The sequence below is a fragment of the Wyeomyia smithii genome, chromosome 3 (genome assembly GCF_029784165.1).
Source record: "Wyeomyia smithii strain HCP4-BCI-WySm-NY-G18 chromosome 3, ASM2978416v1, whole genome shotgun sequence".
In the NCBI taxonomy this organism is placed as follows: Eukaryota; Metazoa; Arthropoda; class Insecta; order Diptera; family Culicidae; genus Wyeomyia; species Wyeomyia smithii.
The window spans coordinates 269,831,194-269,847,892 of record NC_073696.1 but is presented as its reverse complement, the minus strand read 5'-3'; the positions used below and the strand labels follow the sequence as shown (position 1 = coordinate 269,847,892).

At 40.1% G+C, this 16,699-nt stretch overlaps 1 protein-coding gene across 6 annotated transcripts in view; it reads right to left on the bottom strand.

The window, feature by feature from the left end:
• LOC129732524 (inverted formin-2) overlaps window positions 1-16,699 on the bottom strand; it is a 179,183-nt gene that overhangs the window by 5,353 nt on the left and 157,131 nt on the right. For all 6 annotated transcript variants that reach the window (XM_055693473.1, XM_055693474.1, XM_055693472.1 and 3 more), the window contains 3 exons: window positions 478-1,538; window positions 316-416; window positions 8-257 (listed from right to left, as the gene is read on the bottom strand). In XM_055693473.1, the coding sequence (XP_055549448.1) occupies window positions 8-257; window positions 316-416; window positions 478-1,538 (1,412 nt within the window). The remainder of the gene's footprint in view (window positions 1-7; window positions 258-315; window positions 417-477; window positions 1,539-16,699) is intronic.

The following is a 16,699-nucleotide window of genomic DNA, read 5'->3' as shown; positions in this document are numbered from 1 at the left end:
CACATACTTAGTCGCATTTTCCAGCGTGGACATTTGGCCGGGAAACTCCAGCAGTGCAATGTTCTTCTTCTCGGCCTGCAGGGCCACAAAGTGTATCAAATTCATACCTGGTTTATTGGCCCGGATGTCCGTCAGTTTCTGCAGCGAAGACAACTTCACACCTGCCGCATTTCCGGCATATCCACCCGAGTTGAGGAAATTGCCAGCCACCACCACCATGTACAGGACCTCCTGTAAGGCCTTATTGTTCATCAGATCTATAAGAAAATCGAGCTTAATTTTAGTTTCCACCTCTTTACTGACAAAAAAACTCACCTTCACCCGCGTAAAGCATTGCGTTGATATTTGGTTCCAGGTAAATTAGGTTCGCCTTAAACTCTTCCTTCAGTAACATACTTTCGATTCGTAACTTGTAGCTGGAATAAACAATCGATTACTTAGCAAACTTAAAATAAGGTAGGAAAACAGAACCCCTACTTAGGCACTTGAATCAGCTGCAGCAGAAACTTCTCCGCATTCCCTAGCCTATTATTGTCACCGTCGAATGACTTGAGCATTTCCAGTTCGTCCACCTCGGGTAGAATCTTCAGCAGGCCGCGTAGCTTCTCCGCCCCGATATCCTCGTGCTCTCCGTTCCGTATCAGCTGAATGATGTCCTCGTTCGAGGTGCGGAACTGTTTGAGGAAAATGTTCACATTCAAGCTACGCTTACCGTCGAGCAGTGTGATTTCATTCTCTTTGCGGGACTTCCGCTCAAGGGTATCGCATCCGCTAGCTGTGCCATCGCGACCAAGTTTGGGTGAGCCTTGAGCCTGCTGCAGGCAGAATAGGCCCTCCATTTCGTCCCAGTTCAGGTCGGCCATGGGACTGTCCTGGTGGGAGTCCGCCACGATGGACCAGATGTTTGGCTTGCCGAACACTTTCTGCGGAGGAATTTTGTTCCAGTTGATGGTTTTCATTTTGGAGCGTGGAACTGGAGTTTCCTGCTGGGGCAGCGGTTTGATCACTTCGATTTGAGCTTCCGGCGTTTTTGGTCTGTTCAGTTCGTTTGCTTTCACCGACAGCAAGTTTGGCGCGGGAGGAGCAGGGGGTGCAGGTGGAATTGGAGGGCCACCACGAGCTGACGGGCCACCGGCCATGGGTGGTGGTGGAGGAGGAGGAACACAGGGAGGGGGAGGAGGCGGTGGGGGTGCCAAGTTGGGAGGTGGAGGTGGAGGAGGGGGTGCCTGAGCTACTGGGAAGGATGATGGTGACGAGTGAATGGAGCTAATGTTGTTTGGTCCCGACGCCTGGGGGCCCACCGATTGCCTTCGGGTTGGACTAGTGATATCGCTCCGACAGTGGGGGCAAGCGAACTTCTGTATGCTGGGCGCACGCAGCAGACGTACGGAAGCGTCCTTATTTTCTAGCAGGGTCGCACGGTGCACCAGCGTTTCGGCGGTGTCCCAGATGATGTCGCTGATCGGCTCCTTCGGGTCGATCTGTAGCAGGTGCTGCAGTATGCTGAGAAACGGTATTTCTTGCGGGGTGCCGGCGACCTGTGCGAGGGAGAAAGGGGTATTATTATTAGGTTAATGGAATATTGAGAATAGGTTATGATTCCATTCAATTCTACTACCAAAAGATCGCTGGCCGGAACAGAAGGTATGAACAAGCGCTCATCGAGAGACTACCTTTCATCAGAGCTGCTGCAACGCCGTACGAGGGCGAACGTAGAGCGCTACCGACGCGCATGGACCAGACAAAACTCGGCCTTACGGAAAACAGAAGCGCCAGCAGAAAGATCGAGATCGCGAGGCGGGGAACTGTATCATGCGGCGAGGAACTGTATCGTGCGAATGACACACGATGGTTCTACAAGAAGCTGAACAGTTCCGGCAAAGGTTATGTGCCACAAGCTGACATGTGCAGGGTTGTAGAAGGCAACCTTCTCACGAACAAATGTGAGGTGATTGAAGGTGGAAGCAGTACTACGAGTACGAGCAGTACTACGCAGAGAACGACGATGAAGTGGTAGTAGATCTCTAAATGCGCGCAGATAACCACAAAGTTCCAACTCACGATTTCCAGGAGGTTAAAGAGGAGATCGGCCGGCTAAAAAACAACAAAGCAGTTGGAGTTGACCAGAGGCGACGCGTGACCAAGTGGGCTACCTGTTCAGTCAGCAACAGTATCGTGATAACAGTTTCGAAAACTTTTATCTTTCTACATTTATCTATTTGGCAAAGAAATTCTACGGTCTATTATGACCGCGAGTTTTCAGATAATTTTCTCGTAGAATAATGATATCTGCATCATTTCATAGAGGAAATCTTTATCCACATTTATCACATCATGATTCTCAATGATCGGTTTCAGTCGTAAATAACTCTTGATCCGTCGAAGAACTAGAAAAGTTCACTCGACGGATGGCGTTGTGATATGCAATGTCAGTATCATTCAGGTTTTGTCTAACGATAATTAAAATTATGTTTATGATCTTTTTGCCTCTAAACTTTTCGCATGAGTAAAAAACCTATCTTTGTTTATCAAATCTTAGTTCAATGCTAAAGCGTTTCCTTTGACGATGTTAAAATTTTAAACTAAAAAGAAAGCAGCGCGTAAGAAGACAAACGTATACTATGCGAGGTTCAAGTTTTAGAATGAACAAAATGGGTGTAGAGGTTTGAATGAAACTATACATCGACGGAAGAATTCCACCACATTGACAGAAATAATGAATGAATTTGCTCGTTTTCATTTGCACTACGAAAGCTCTGAAGCCGCGAACTCTCGCGGCCACGTGGTCTCTCTCAAATTTCAATGACGTCGAGAATAGAAACAGAAAGGCATAACGAAACAGATTACCAGACACTAAAGAGAGGTGGTGTGTAATGAATGTTTTCTCTCGCGGACATCGGTTTTGTTCAGCAGAAAATTTGAACCAAAAATGTCATTTTTACGCGAGGCGTCGCATTAGTAGTGGTGAGTATAAATGACTGCGTCTACCCTGCCGCACTTGAAGGTGCAGAGAAGTATTGAACGACGGTTAGTTCAGGTGAAAGGTCTGAACAAACGGTAGGGGAACCCATTTAAATCTCGACTATTACGTTGAAAAATAGTACAAACTTCTTTGGCATGAAGGGATGTGAAGGGATAATTATTGTTCACGCCCAAGGTGTTCATATTACCACCTCCATATGTTCATTTTACCAACACGTGTCCATTTTACCCCCAAAAAACTGCTTTCGAAAATGCTCATGAAAACTACGAAAAATACTATATTTGAGTACTTCTTCTTATTTTTTGTATTAACCATTAGTGGCTCAGTTAATGTGCGCTATCCACTCATAGTTGTAGTGTTAAACTGTGGAGGAAATTGGGAAATGGCTTAGGGTGTCCATTTTATCACCCCTTCCCTTAGTCATTATTGCGTTTGGGTTACGTTGCGTGTGAGTTGTATGGCGTAGTCTGAAGTGTAGCTCATCAGGTTACATTCTTCATGGTGCATAAATTTCCACTATGTAGAAAATAAAATAAGGATGTTCGGGATAACATTAAAATTACAAATAAATTACCTTCGATGATTTTTCATCCACTCTACAAATGTGAAAAAATCACTTTTTTTCTGAGATTGTCTACCTGTCCTATGAACAGGTTGAACAGGTGGACGAGACGCCTCTGGAGTTGACCAACTCCCCAGCGAGCTGTTGAAACACGGTCTCGAATCACTGGCTAAGGCACTACACTGGGTCATTGCCAAGACCTGGGAGTAGGTAGTATTTGTATTATAGTAGGAGTGGATGGAGGGTACAGTGTGCCCCAGCTACAAAAAAGGCGACAAGTTAGATTGCAACTACCGTGCAGTCCGGCTGATGAGCGCCGCCTACAAAGTACTCCCCCTCAAATTCTATGCCGTCGACTATCACCGTTTGCGAGAGAGTTCGTGGGGTGATATCAGGCGTGATTTATGGGTGGCCTCTCTACCACGGACCAAGTATTCGCGGTACAGCAGATTCTACAAAAATGCCGTGAATATAACGTGCCTACACACCATTTGATCATCAACTTGAAATCGGTGTACGACACAATCGACCGAGATCAGCTATGGTAGATTATGCACGATTACGGTTTCCCAGATCAACTGACACGGTTGGTCAAGTCGACGATGGATCGGGTGATGTGCGAAGTTCGAATTTCAGGGATATTCACGAATCACTTCGGATCTCGACGACGGTTACGGCAAGGTGATGAATTATCGTATTTGTTATTTAATGTAGCCTCGGAAGGTGTAATGCGAAGGGCGGGTATCGATACGAGTGGCACGATAGTCAGGAAGTCCGTTCAGGTTTTTGGCTTCGTTGATGATAGAGGCATCGTAGCACGAACCCTTGAGAAGATGACGGATACACATATCAGACTGAAGGCCGAAGCAGGCTGGTTTGGACTGACCATAAACGCATCGAAGACTAAGTACATGAGAGGAAGAAGTTTCAGAGAAAACAGTGGTAGACGAGTTTGTTACGAGTTTGTGTACCTGGGCTCACTGGTGACTACTGGGTATGTGGGGTATGTGAGTGATGGACGGAGGGTCGGGTTCCGAGTCCAAATGTGGCACCACGGCTTTGCTTTTTACGATTTTCCTAAGTTTGCATATAACTTAAAGCCACGATCCAGATTCTCATGACTTAAGAAAAGTGTCATGTGTTTAGAGCAAGCGAATGTTCACTAATGATATACTTGGAGCAAAACTCGTCATACAGCAGACATGTAGAGTCTAAATGAATGCAAAAATGTAAACGTAATTTATTTTTCAAAAGTAATACGTTTGAAACAGCACTACTTTTGATCATTTTTGGTTATAATTAATCGATCAAACTTTGTTTGTATCTTAGGTGTGTTTTTTCTTTTTTTTCCTGTTTACTAATCCATATTTCTCCCAGAGAGCGAGTAATGGCGCTATAACCATAAGCTAAAAATGCTAGGACTAGAGTTAGTACTCAAGTTCCAACCGTAACAGTTGAAGCGAGTAAAGGCGCTATATCCTTGGTTTTGAAACCCGAACATAAGGAGGAAATACCTATGTTCCATCCCAGGAGATTGGTCAACAAAGGAGTGTATTTTTGTAGCTTTGTCACTCCCAACGAAATAGGTATATTACTTCTTACATACGGATCGGTTGGTACGGATTGTCCCCTATCTTAGATTATATTGTATTATATTGCGCTACACAGTAGGCCTGGCCGTTGACAAGAAAAATGTATGGAAATCATTTTTTTTAAATGATGGACATCATTTTCCAGGATCCTTTCAAGTACTGGCTGTGTTAGTGTAGACTAGACTAGACTAGACTAGACTGGGCTCACTGGTGACTACTGACAACGACGCCAGCAGAAAAATTCGTGGACGCGTTATGGCAGAGAATCGTGCCTACTTTGGACTCCGGAGGACGCCCCGCTTGTTTAAAATTGCCCGCCGCACTAAGTTGACCATCTACGAAACACTGATCAGACCAGTTATTCTATACGGCCACGAAACTTGGACCATGCTCGTGGAGGACCAACGCGCTTTTGTTTGCAATGGTGAAGTGCAGATGAAAGATGGATCATGGCGGAAGCGGATGAACCACGAATTGCTTCAACTTCGTTCAACATCGTTTCAACGTCGTTCAAACGACGAGAATCGGGAAACTAAGGTAGTCTGGAAACGGATTTCCGGACAAACTGACGTGGTTGGTCAAAGCGACGATGGATCCAAAGATGTGTGTAGTTCGAGTTTCGGGGGCACTCTCGAGCCCCTTCGAAACCCGAAGAGGTCTAAGGCAAGGTGATGGTCTCTCGTGCCTTCTGTTTAACATTGCCCTGGAAGGTGTCATTAGAAGAGCGGGGATTAACACGAGTGGCACGATATTCCAAAAGTCGGTTCAACTGTTTGGTTCCGCCGACGATATTGACATTGTGGCTCGGACCTTTGTGAAGATGGCGGATACGTACATCGGACTAAAGGCTGAAGCCAAACGGATTGGTCATCAATGCATCGAAGACGAAGTACATGAAAGAAAGGGGTTCACGAGAGGACAGTGCTAACCTCCCACCCTGAGTTCAAATTGGTGGTGATGAAATCGAGGTGGTTGATGAGTTCGTGTATCTGGGTTCACTGGTAACTGCCGACAACGATACCAGCAGAGAAATTTAACGGCACCATATGGCAGGAAATCGTGCATACTTTGATCTCCGGAGGACGCTCCGATCGAGTAGAATTCGTCGCCGCACCAAGTTAACCATCTACAAGACGCTTATCAGACCGGTAGTCCTCTACGGGCATGAGACATGGACTATGCTTGTGGAGGACCAACACGCCCTTGTGGTCTTCGAGCGGAAGGTGTTGCGTACCATCTTCGGTGGACTGCAGATGAAAAACGGAGTGTGGAGAATGTGAATGAACCATGAACCGCAGGAGCTGCTTGGGGGGCCATCTATCGTCCACACCGCTAAGATAGGCAGGTTGCGGTGGGCTGGGCATGTTGTAAGGATGTCAGACGACAGCCCGGTAAAGATGGTTCTAGAAACCTATTCGTCAGGAACGAGACGGAGAGGTGCACAGCGGGCAAGGTGGATCGATCAGGTGGAAGACGACCAGCGGACCCTACGCAGACTGCAGAGCTGGCGAACTGCAGCCATGGACCGTGTAGAATGGAGACGACTTGTACGTACAGCAAAGGCCACACCACGGCTTGGGACTGTTTGGTAAGGTAAGTAAGGTAGTCTGGGCATGTCGTAAGGATGTCGGACAACAGCCCGGTGAAAATCGTTCCCGATGATGATCCGACTGAAACGAGGGTCGCAGCTAGCAAAGTGGTTTGATCCAGTGAAAGGAAGCTGCAGCCATGAATGGAGACGACTTTTTCGAACAATAAGGAACACTTCGGTCTTGGCTTGATTGGTAAGGCAATGTATGATACGCTGTTCAACTTGTTGAGACTTTAAATTGCTTTTGAAGAACAAATCAAAATAATTTTACGTATTGCAGTTGTTTTGTACAGGGTGCGCTATAATTATTGCAACAAGAAACAAGTGACCGTTAACCTTGTTTTTGAAAAGTAAGAGAAAACTTTTGAAATAAAAATAATTTATTAGGAAACTGGACCCTCATGCAAGACGGTGCCCCGGCTCATACAAATGCGACCGTTCAAGACTGGTGCCATGGTTGTTTCAGGCAATATCTGCACAGGTTCGGACACGCGGTGTCCCCCATGTGTCCCGAGTGCGTGGAGGAGGAGGAGACTGCTGAGCATGTCTTCTTCGTATGCCCCCGTTTCGCAAGAGCGAGGAGCAACATGATGGCTGTGAGCGGGCCTGGCACTACTCCGGACAATCTAGTCCGGAGGATGTGCGACGACCCGGACATCTGGAACGCGGTCTGTGCGGCCGCCTCTCAGATTGTTCTGGAGCTGCAACGTGTGTGGCGGGTCAACCACCAACACGCCAGTGGTAGCTAATTACCAGTCTCCAGGTAGTTAGCTAGGAGGTTATAAGAGTAAAGAGGGTGCATCACGCACAAAAGCCACTCCCCGACGTAATACTTAACCGTTGTTCCGGGAAGACCAGGGCTGGAGACTGGAGGAGATTTAGTGGGTCGGGACAGGGATCAGTAGGTGTCTGGGCGAGTGTAACTACCTCAGCATCTCTCCCCTAGTCTCATCCCCACACCCTGAGTTCTCTTTTCAGGTGTCTGTTTGCAGATTTCCCCGCCACCTTTAAAAAAAAAAAAAAAAGACTGGTGCAAGTTCAACTTTCCCTCTGTTATCACTAAGGATGAGTGGCCTCGATTTAGGGGATGTTAAAAACAAAGGCCTGCTCACAAAAACACACAAAGCTTGGAAGGAAATTCTTCAAAATGACATTCGGTCCGCCATCGAGTCTTATCCTCAGCATCTCCGAGCTGTCATCAGAGCTAAAAACAGACACATTGAATGAGTTCATTCTCGTTCGTTTAAGGCACACAGTGTGTGCAGCTGGGGAAACGAAAAATAAGCGAACTGAAAATATGATACAGACTTGGAAAATTACACCGCATCCAGACGGGACTTTAACCCGCAATCTCCTTTTCTAATTGTTTTTACTCAATAAATTATTTTTACTTCAAATGTTTTCTCTTACTTGCCAAAAAAGTGGTTTACGGTTCTCTGTTTATTGCCTTGTAGAACACTGAACCACTGCGACCATTTTTTGATCTATTGTGGTAAACGGTTCTCTGTTTCTTGTTGCAATAATTATGGCGCACCCTGCATCTGTTTACTTGCAATAAAAACCGCGAAAAATCCCAAGCATTACGAGCGTTCTTTCACACAAATTCAAAGTCAGCCCAGCTTAGTGACATTTGGAAAATCGCGGCACCCATTGCGCCTGTGCTACGCATGCTCGCACTTGGTTGTTCAATTTCAAAAATTCAAATTAATTGGACATTTAATTAACGAGTGATTAATAAGTCTAGAAAAACCCGAGAAAGTGGACTCTGGGATCTGGGATTTGAAATTATTTAAGATTGGCGGCTTAAAAATTTTCAAGTCCCAAATAGTCGACTTTTTTCGAACTTCTTTTTTTTTGTTTCAGTCAACGCTAGATCTTAACGTTTTATTCACATCTAGGTCATTTATCATATTTTCATCGATAAAAAAAGTGAAACTTTGACCCCAAACTTCCCGAAATCCGGTGGAACTGAAATTTTGCATGGGGGCTTCGTAAAGACGTAACTTTTGAGCGCTACCGTAAAACGAAATTCAAAGGTTTGATTTTCTGCATACGTTCCATTGGCCTCAGCTCCTGAATTTCTTAATCCCAGAAAGTCTTTTATTTTTCATAAAAGAATTTATTGAGATAAGACCAGATCTCGTATTTTATGCATTTCTAAGACATTTGACATCGAGAAATGTTTTTTTTTTTTGATATCGACAATATCGACCTGTGCTTTTCGTTATCAGTGGAAGGAGTATAAATTTGACCGCTTTGGGGCAACATTTCCCAAAGTCCGATTTAACAGTGTTTTTGTATAAGGACATTTTTTGAGAGGACGAAACTTTTGAGCGCTGCCTCTAAACGAAGTTCGAAGGGACATTTTTCCCATATGTTCCATTGGCCCCAGCTCAAAAATTTTTATGTTCGCAGATTCTCCGGCAACCTTGAAACGTCTGCAGGAGGCGCATTGAAAACATTCAAGTATTACTTGATTATTGATTATTTTCATTTAATTTAAACACGTCCCAAACATGCCGGAAGTAACATAAATGGTAACAAATATGCCAGAAGGGATGGTAAAGGTAAAATTTCGGAATAAAAATTGAAAACGAACACCACAATAATAAAATTCCGGATAATCGAATCTAAACTTCCGGATAATCGAGTCCGACCTGTATTGAAATTTCACTACTGAATTTCATTATTTTTATTCGTATAATCTAATGTATTTCTGATCGTTAGAATATCGTGTTTTGAACAAAACAAATAAATTTTATAATGGAGGAATGAATTCAAGAACATAATTACAAGTAACAATTATTGTTGCCTAAACATTTACTCGATCACTTTTATTAGGCTACAGTTGAACAATAACCGAAATGGAAAATAAAAAACTTCTGTTAAATGGTTGTTCAGTTGAATTTGGAGAAATTATCCGACACACAGTTGTTTAGGAACGGCGAAGAGGGTTTTGAGCAACAACAGCAGAATATTGTATTCAACACTTGTTAAACTAGCGTTGAATAGATGCATTAGAAAACATTTATTAGCCTACTGTTCTGTATGTGTTCGACTTGTGTTCGAATAAAATATTTATTAAACATTTGTTAAACCTTTACTCGACTGTTGAAATGCTTAATAATAATGCTTAAAAAAGTTTTTTTCGCGTATTAGAATATACTTATGCAGCTCACGCTGAATAGTGGCGTGGAAAAAACGTTTAGTCGATATTTATTCAGCTATTTTAGCACAAACAAAATGTAAAAATAAAGTTCGAAGAATTTAGTTCAACCATATTTATTTTATTTGTGGCAATATTTTTAATTATACTTCTCATTTTTCACTTCATTAGTTTTTTTTACTTGGAAATACTACGGGTAAATTTTAATTTATATCGAAAGGCAACATCGTCACACGCCACCCTTCTTTTAAAACCATCTTTTTTGTTGGGTCCCTGATGAGATTCGAACTTGCGATCCATTGCTTGGCTGCCATCGATGAATGCATGTGAGCTAATCTGTAATATGACGTAAGCTGTGTTAAAAGTGAATATGCTTCTAAACGTTCTGATCTAATAAATGTTGAACAAGCATTGTATAACTGCTGGAATATAAGCTTCTTGCACGCACCTCTAAACAAAGCGTACCGGTTGATTAAACATAAGAGCAAGATCGCGCCAAATCACCGATGGTTAAATATCGACCATTTTTGATTTGAATGAAACTTTGCACACGTATTTGGCTTAGCAAACTGAGCATTTTCCACCGATGTAGCGATTTTTCACATCCATGAGTTACATTCTAAAAAGGCGTATGCCTTTTTATTTTATTTACCGTTGGTTGTATAGAAAAACTGTCTGAGAATGAGTTGTAGGGAATTAAAATTGCACCATAAAAAAATTTTTTTTTACCAAAAAAAAAATTAAAAATAAACATTAAATTTCAATTTAAAAAAAAAGAGTTGAATTTTTTTCTTATTTTTTTTAAAGAAACTTGACGTTAATACGCAACTTTTAAAAAAAAGTTCAGGATGGAGAAATGAAAAATAATTTTTTTATGGTAGATTCATTTTTTTATAAAAATTCTAATTTAAACATTTTTCAAAATATTTGTATTCTGATGATCTTAAAAGATGCAGAGAGTCATTTTGAATCAAAAAGCTCTTGGTAGTAAACATTCTAGAGGCATCGGTTTTCGAGTTATTTTAAATTTAAGCTTAATAAATTATTAATATTTCGGAAAATACACGTATTTTTTAATTTGTCCATGTTTCTCCAGCAAAAACCATACGTTCATTGGAATGTTTCATCAAAAATATACAATTCATTCTTTGACAACAAAACGATTGGGCGAACGGTTCTCAAGAAAAGAGTTAAATGTTCGAAGTGATATAAATATATATAAGAATCAATTATTTGTTTTCGAGTTTTATTATCTTAGAAACATATTTTTTTATGACATAGATACTTTACAGAACTAGTTTCACCTTATATTTTATATACATCATAAGTTTGCTCGAATGTTTTATAAAATAATATGTTTGTCGTGCAACACTAGCTACTTGTTTACTAATAATAACTGTTTGTAAAGTACGCAACCAATAACTACTGGGTCACCTATAATATCTGTTTTCGTATATAAATACGATCGCACTACTCCAGATGTGTTAGTAACAGTTTGCATTTTATGAAGATGAATAAAGTGAAAATGGAATCAAGCTTACGCAAATTAAACGAAAACGTTATCGCAAAATTAAAAATATTGAACAGTCAAGCTCATTTTGATATGTCTTTATCAATTTGTGATTCGTGTAGTTATTGAAATGATAGTCAAGTCACCATTTATCCCTTCGTTGTTTACTATTCAGAATCTGGAACACTTAAGAATATCAGCTTCATCATAATATCGGAAGTACTCCATCATGATACTGTTGCGGTTCAGGTGTTCATTGCCAAATTAATGAGTTTTTTGAAAACAACAATAGAGTTGAAAAAAGCGATATTAATGTCAGATGGAGCTGCCTCACAATATAAAAAAAAAAATAGAAAAAACTTTGCAACAAAATATAACGTCGATGCAGAGTGGCATTTTTTGCGACTTCTCATGGTAAAGGCCCATGCGATGCAATTGGTGGCATATTAAAACGAATGGCAGGAAATGCAAGTTTAGCTAAAGAACATGAACATCCCATTACAAACGCAAAAGAATTGTATGATTGTAATAAAAATTCATCAAAAATGTCATTTATTGGGTATCATATGAGGAATATGAACAAGAAGTAACAGAATGAAGCAATATTTTCAAAAAATCTATAATGATAGCTGTCGCACAAAAGTATTACTCTTTTGTTCCGACTTCAGAAAATAAATTACAAACGAAGCTGTTTTCAAAAGATGACGAATCATTTACTTATGATGTATATAAAATATGAGGTGAAACTAGTTCTGTAAAGTATCTATGTCATAAAAAATTATGTTCCTAAGATAATAAAACTCGAAAACAAATATTTGATTCTTATATATATTTATATCACTTAGAACATTTAACTCTTTTCTTGAGAACCGTTCGCCCAATCGTTTTGTTGTCAAAGAATGAATTGTATATTTTTGATGAAGCATTCCAATGAACGTATGGTTTTTGCTGGAGAACCATGGACAAATTAAGAGAAACGTGTATTTTCCTAAATAATTATGATTTTTCGAGCTTAAATTAGAAATAACTCGAAAACCAATGCCTTTAGAATGTTTACTGCCAAGAGCTTTTTGTTTCAAAATGACTCTCTGCATCTTTCAAGATCATCAGAATACAAATATTTTGAAAAATGTTTAAATTAGAATTTCAATAAAAAAATTAATCTACCATAAAAAAATATTTTTCATTTCTCCATCCTGAACTTTATTTTAAAAGTTGCGTATTAACGTCAAGTTTCTTTAAAAAAAAAAAACTTAAAAAAAAGTTCAACTCTTTTTTTTTTAAATTGAAATTTATTGTTTATTTTTAATTTTTTTGGTCAAAAACAATTTTTTTTGTACAGTGCATATTTTTTTTATGGTGAATTTTTAATTCCCTACAACTCATTCTCAGACAGTTTTTCTATACAACCAACGGTTTCTGGGCTACAATGCTTCGAATAAAACCTATGCCAGAAGGCATACGCCTTTTTAGAATGTAACTCATGGGTGTAAAAAATCTCTCCTCCTGTGCAAAATGCTCAGTTATGCCAAATACGCCAAATACGTGTGCAAAGTTTCATTCAAATCAAAAATGGTCAATTAAATTTTCGCGTATTTCCAGGCGATTTGAAATGATTTTGCTCATAACCATTGTTTGCAAGCAGCAACTGCAGCGTGCAAGGAGCTTATATTCCAGTAGTTATATGATGGCTGTTCAACATTTATTAGACCAGAACGTTTAGAAGCATATTCACTTTACACACTGCACACGTCATATTAAAGATTAGCTCACATGCATTCATCGATGGCAGCCAAGCAATGGATCGCAAGTTCGAATCTCAACAGAATCCTAGCAAAAAATAATTTTTGATGCCTTTTTATACAAATTAAAAAATTACCCATATCATTTTCACAAGTAAAAAACTAATAAAGCTAATATAAATAATTATAACCAAAAATTCGAGCTCCATTTCTGCATTTTTATTTTTTGTGCTAAAAGAGCTGAATTAATGTCGATTAAACCTTTTTTAACGCTACTATTCGGCGTGAGCTGCATAAGTATGTTCTAATGCGCGAAACAAAGGTTTGTAAACACTATTATTAAACAAGGTTAAAGAAGCATTTAACAAGACCATTTCAACAGTCGAGCAACGGCTTAGCAAATGTTTCATTGATATTTTATTCGTCAGGTTGAACACATACAGAACAGTAGCCTAGTAAATTTTTTGCGGTGCATCTATTCAACCCTGGTTTAACAAGTGTTGAATGAAATATTCTGATGTTGTTGTTTAAAACCCTCTTCGCCGTTTCTGGACAACTGTGTGCCGGAAAATTTCAACTATTGAACAGAAATTTTCTATTTTCCATTTCGGTTGTTGTTCGACTGTTGTCTAATCAAAGTTATTCAATAATTGTAAAATGCTGTTCAAATTTTCATAGTTCCTCAGTTTCCGAGAATAAAAAAAATCTTTCGGGGCATCACTGACGTTGACGTTGCTAAATCTTTTAGTGGTTTAAAAAAAATGTTTATACTGCAATAAATCAACTATACGACGCGTCCAGAAGAATGTTTTATTAAACCGGTGATCTAGCGTTCGCGTCTATAAGAGCTAAAGAATTGCTCTTTGGAAGACTTCAAACGCATGTATGCAGCATTTGAACAACATGTGCAGAATAATAGTGACGGAGTTGCCGTTTGAAACGTTCAAATAGCTTTTATTGAGCGAGAACGCCACTGATAAATGGAGACCTTTCAAGCGCTTCAACGTAGCACATATTTATTAGTGCTGCTGGTAATCACTTGCAAACGTTTGAACAACTTCTGTTATACTAGAGTTTCACTGTTGAATAAGTACATGAACAAAGATTGCTGCAATGTTTGTTCAACAAATAGTTCAACGTGTTGTTTATTCAGCATCGATTGCTTCAACACTGCTTTTGTTCCACATTCGCTCTCATAACAGCTTCCAAATTGTTTTTTGGGAAGTTACATAGCCATCCAAATAGGCGCTTTATCCGAAAAAATCTTCTCAGATTACTTTAGTGTGGGTCCCTTCTCACTGCTCGATACCGCAATGAGAAAGCGGAATGTTTGGCTAAGGTGGGCGCAACAAACGGTGACACTTATGAAAGATCAATTACTTTTGATGATTTTTTTTTTGCACTTGTACATCAGGATACGATCATCAGTGGGCACCCCTTTTCTGACAAGTAGGTTTAAATCCCTACGAACGATAAGTCCTAACTGCGAAAGCAAACAAATCCTAACAATTAAAATAACAAATTTTTAACAGTGTTGAGAAGTCACCATTTATGATTGCACACACATACTCATTACTTACTAATATTTATCATAAATATTTAAGCTACTAACAAATTCCCCCCTTAAAAAAAAAATAAATCATCAGTTAAAAAAAGTTTTAGAGCAGAGGGGAAGCGGGAAGGTGGTTACATTCCATTATCTCCAAGGTTTACGTGATGTCTCGGCTTATGTCCAACCACTATAGATTTGAAGCGCATCTCCGTCGTATTGTGCTCGGAGAAAGCGGTATCTGTGCCTGTGGTGAAGGTTATCACAACATAGAACATGTTGTTTGGTCATGCATCGCACACCGTGACGCCAGGTCTTAATTTATAGCTTCCCTTCAGGCCGAGGGTAGACGACCTAAAATCCATGAATGCCCCATCTAGCCCCGTTCCCCTCCGCCTACACTTGACAAAACGACGAGAGCACGTTTGAACCTCAAGCACACAACAAGCAACTAGACCCCGCACAATACTTCCAGAACCCGAGGATTACAAGCCCTTGTCCCAGCTCATGACATCGTGTCTCAGCAGAGCATACCATACATACTCATGGCTCCCCCACAAACTCCTTCTTTACGTTGAATTCTACAAAATCTCGATAACTACCTTTTGACAAAACTCTAACAATAAAACTAGTCGACGGGACATTTAGTTGAAAGCTATCCAGGGAATCGTAATTATCGGCAATTTTTGTAGGATGCTCAGAGCAATAAGCGTAAAAAGGAAGTGTACAGTACGAATAATAATATATGCATGTCACTTACTCTCTTACACTGATTTTAAGAAGGAGTGTTTCACAAAAAACTCTATTTTGTCGTGTCCAACGTCCAGATAGGACATCGCAGTATTCAGCTATTGTTTTTTTCTTTTTAAATTTTCCATAACTTTGCTGAAGGAACCAAACTGGTATATTGAAAATTAGAAAAAAATTTTTTTTTTATCTAACTGTTAGGTGGATCGATCGAAAAACTTAAAACGCCAAAAGTAAGGCCTTGTTCTATGGAACAATTTTGCTGAAGACATTGAGTACATAAAATCAATTTTTCACAGTCAAATCTAGGACGATCACGATTTTTCGCACTGTGCACTGTGGGATTTTCAAATAAATCTTTCCACCAATTGTTATTGTCTTGGAATATAACCCTTGGAATGTGTAGAAACTATTTTGAAAGTTATTCCATAAAATGGTGGTTGAAAAACGTGCTTTACAATAAGTATTTCGTCGTTTTTACATCACTTTTTTGTACTTTACAACCTTTAAAAGGACATTACTCAAAAATGTACCGTACGATGATTTTGAAATTTTGACCAGACATTCTGGACGTCAAAACGAATCTAATGGTGTACTCAGATTCTTTGGTGCACTTTTTTTTATAATAACGGTCTGTGGGAGCAACGTGTATTACGTATAGGTAGGAATAAATGACCAACAAACGGTTAAAATACCATTCAAAAGCATATGGATGTACTGCAATGACAAATTTCTCAAAGCTCAAGAAGTTCCACGCTGTGTAAGAGCATCTAATGTGAATGCAAAAAAACACAAGTCTAGGCCGTGATATTCAATGCTCTCGGGAAATGTTTATGGTAACTTCGACAAAGCGCTTAGCCGATCCATAATCAGCCAGTTTGATAATTTAACGACTTTTGGGGAAATGTGTTGTTTGTTTTCGCCGACGCCAATTGAAACATTTAACTCTAGCACAAATATTCCAAATCAATGTAAACAAAAGGAGGATTTACCGATTCGCGTATCTTTCACACTATTGATCGAAAATCATCGCCTACTCATGCGGTGCAAACAATAGAAACACAAAGGCCTACTCTCATTAAGCATTCACCGAACGACATCAACAGTCGGCACCTCCCTACATGTTGCGAAAACACCACCTTTCATTGATCTCAAACGCATAGGTACGCATCGTTCGGCCAAAGATCAAAGACCGGGCGGGGATTACGACAACCCGGTCTCTCTGTATGTTTGAACAAGTGGGTACGCGACAACACG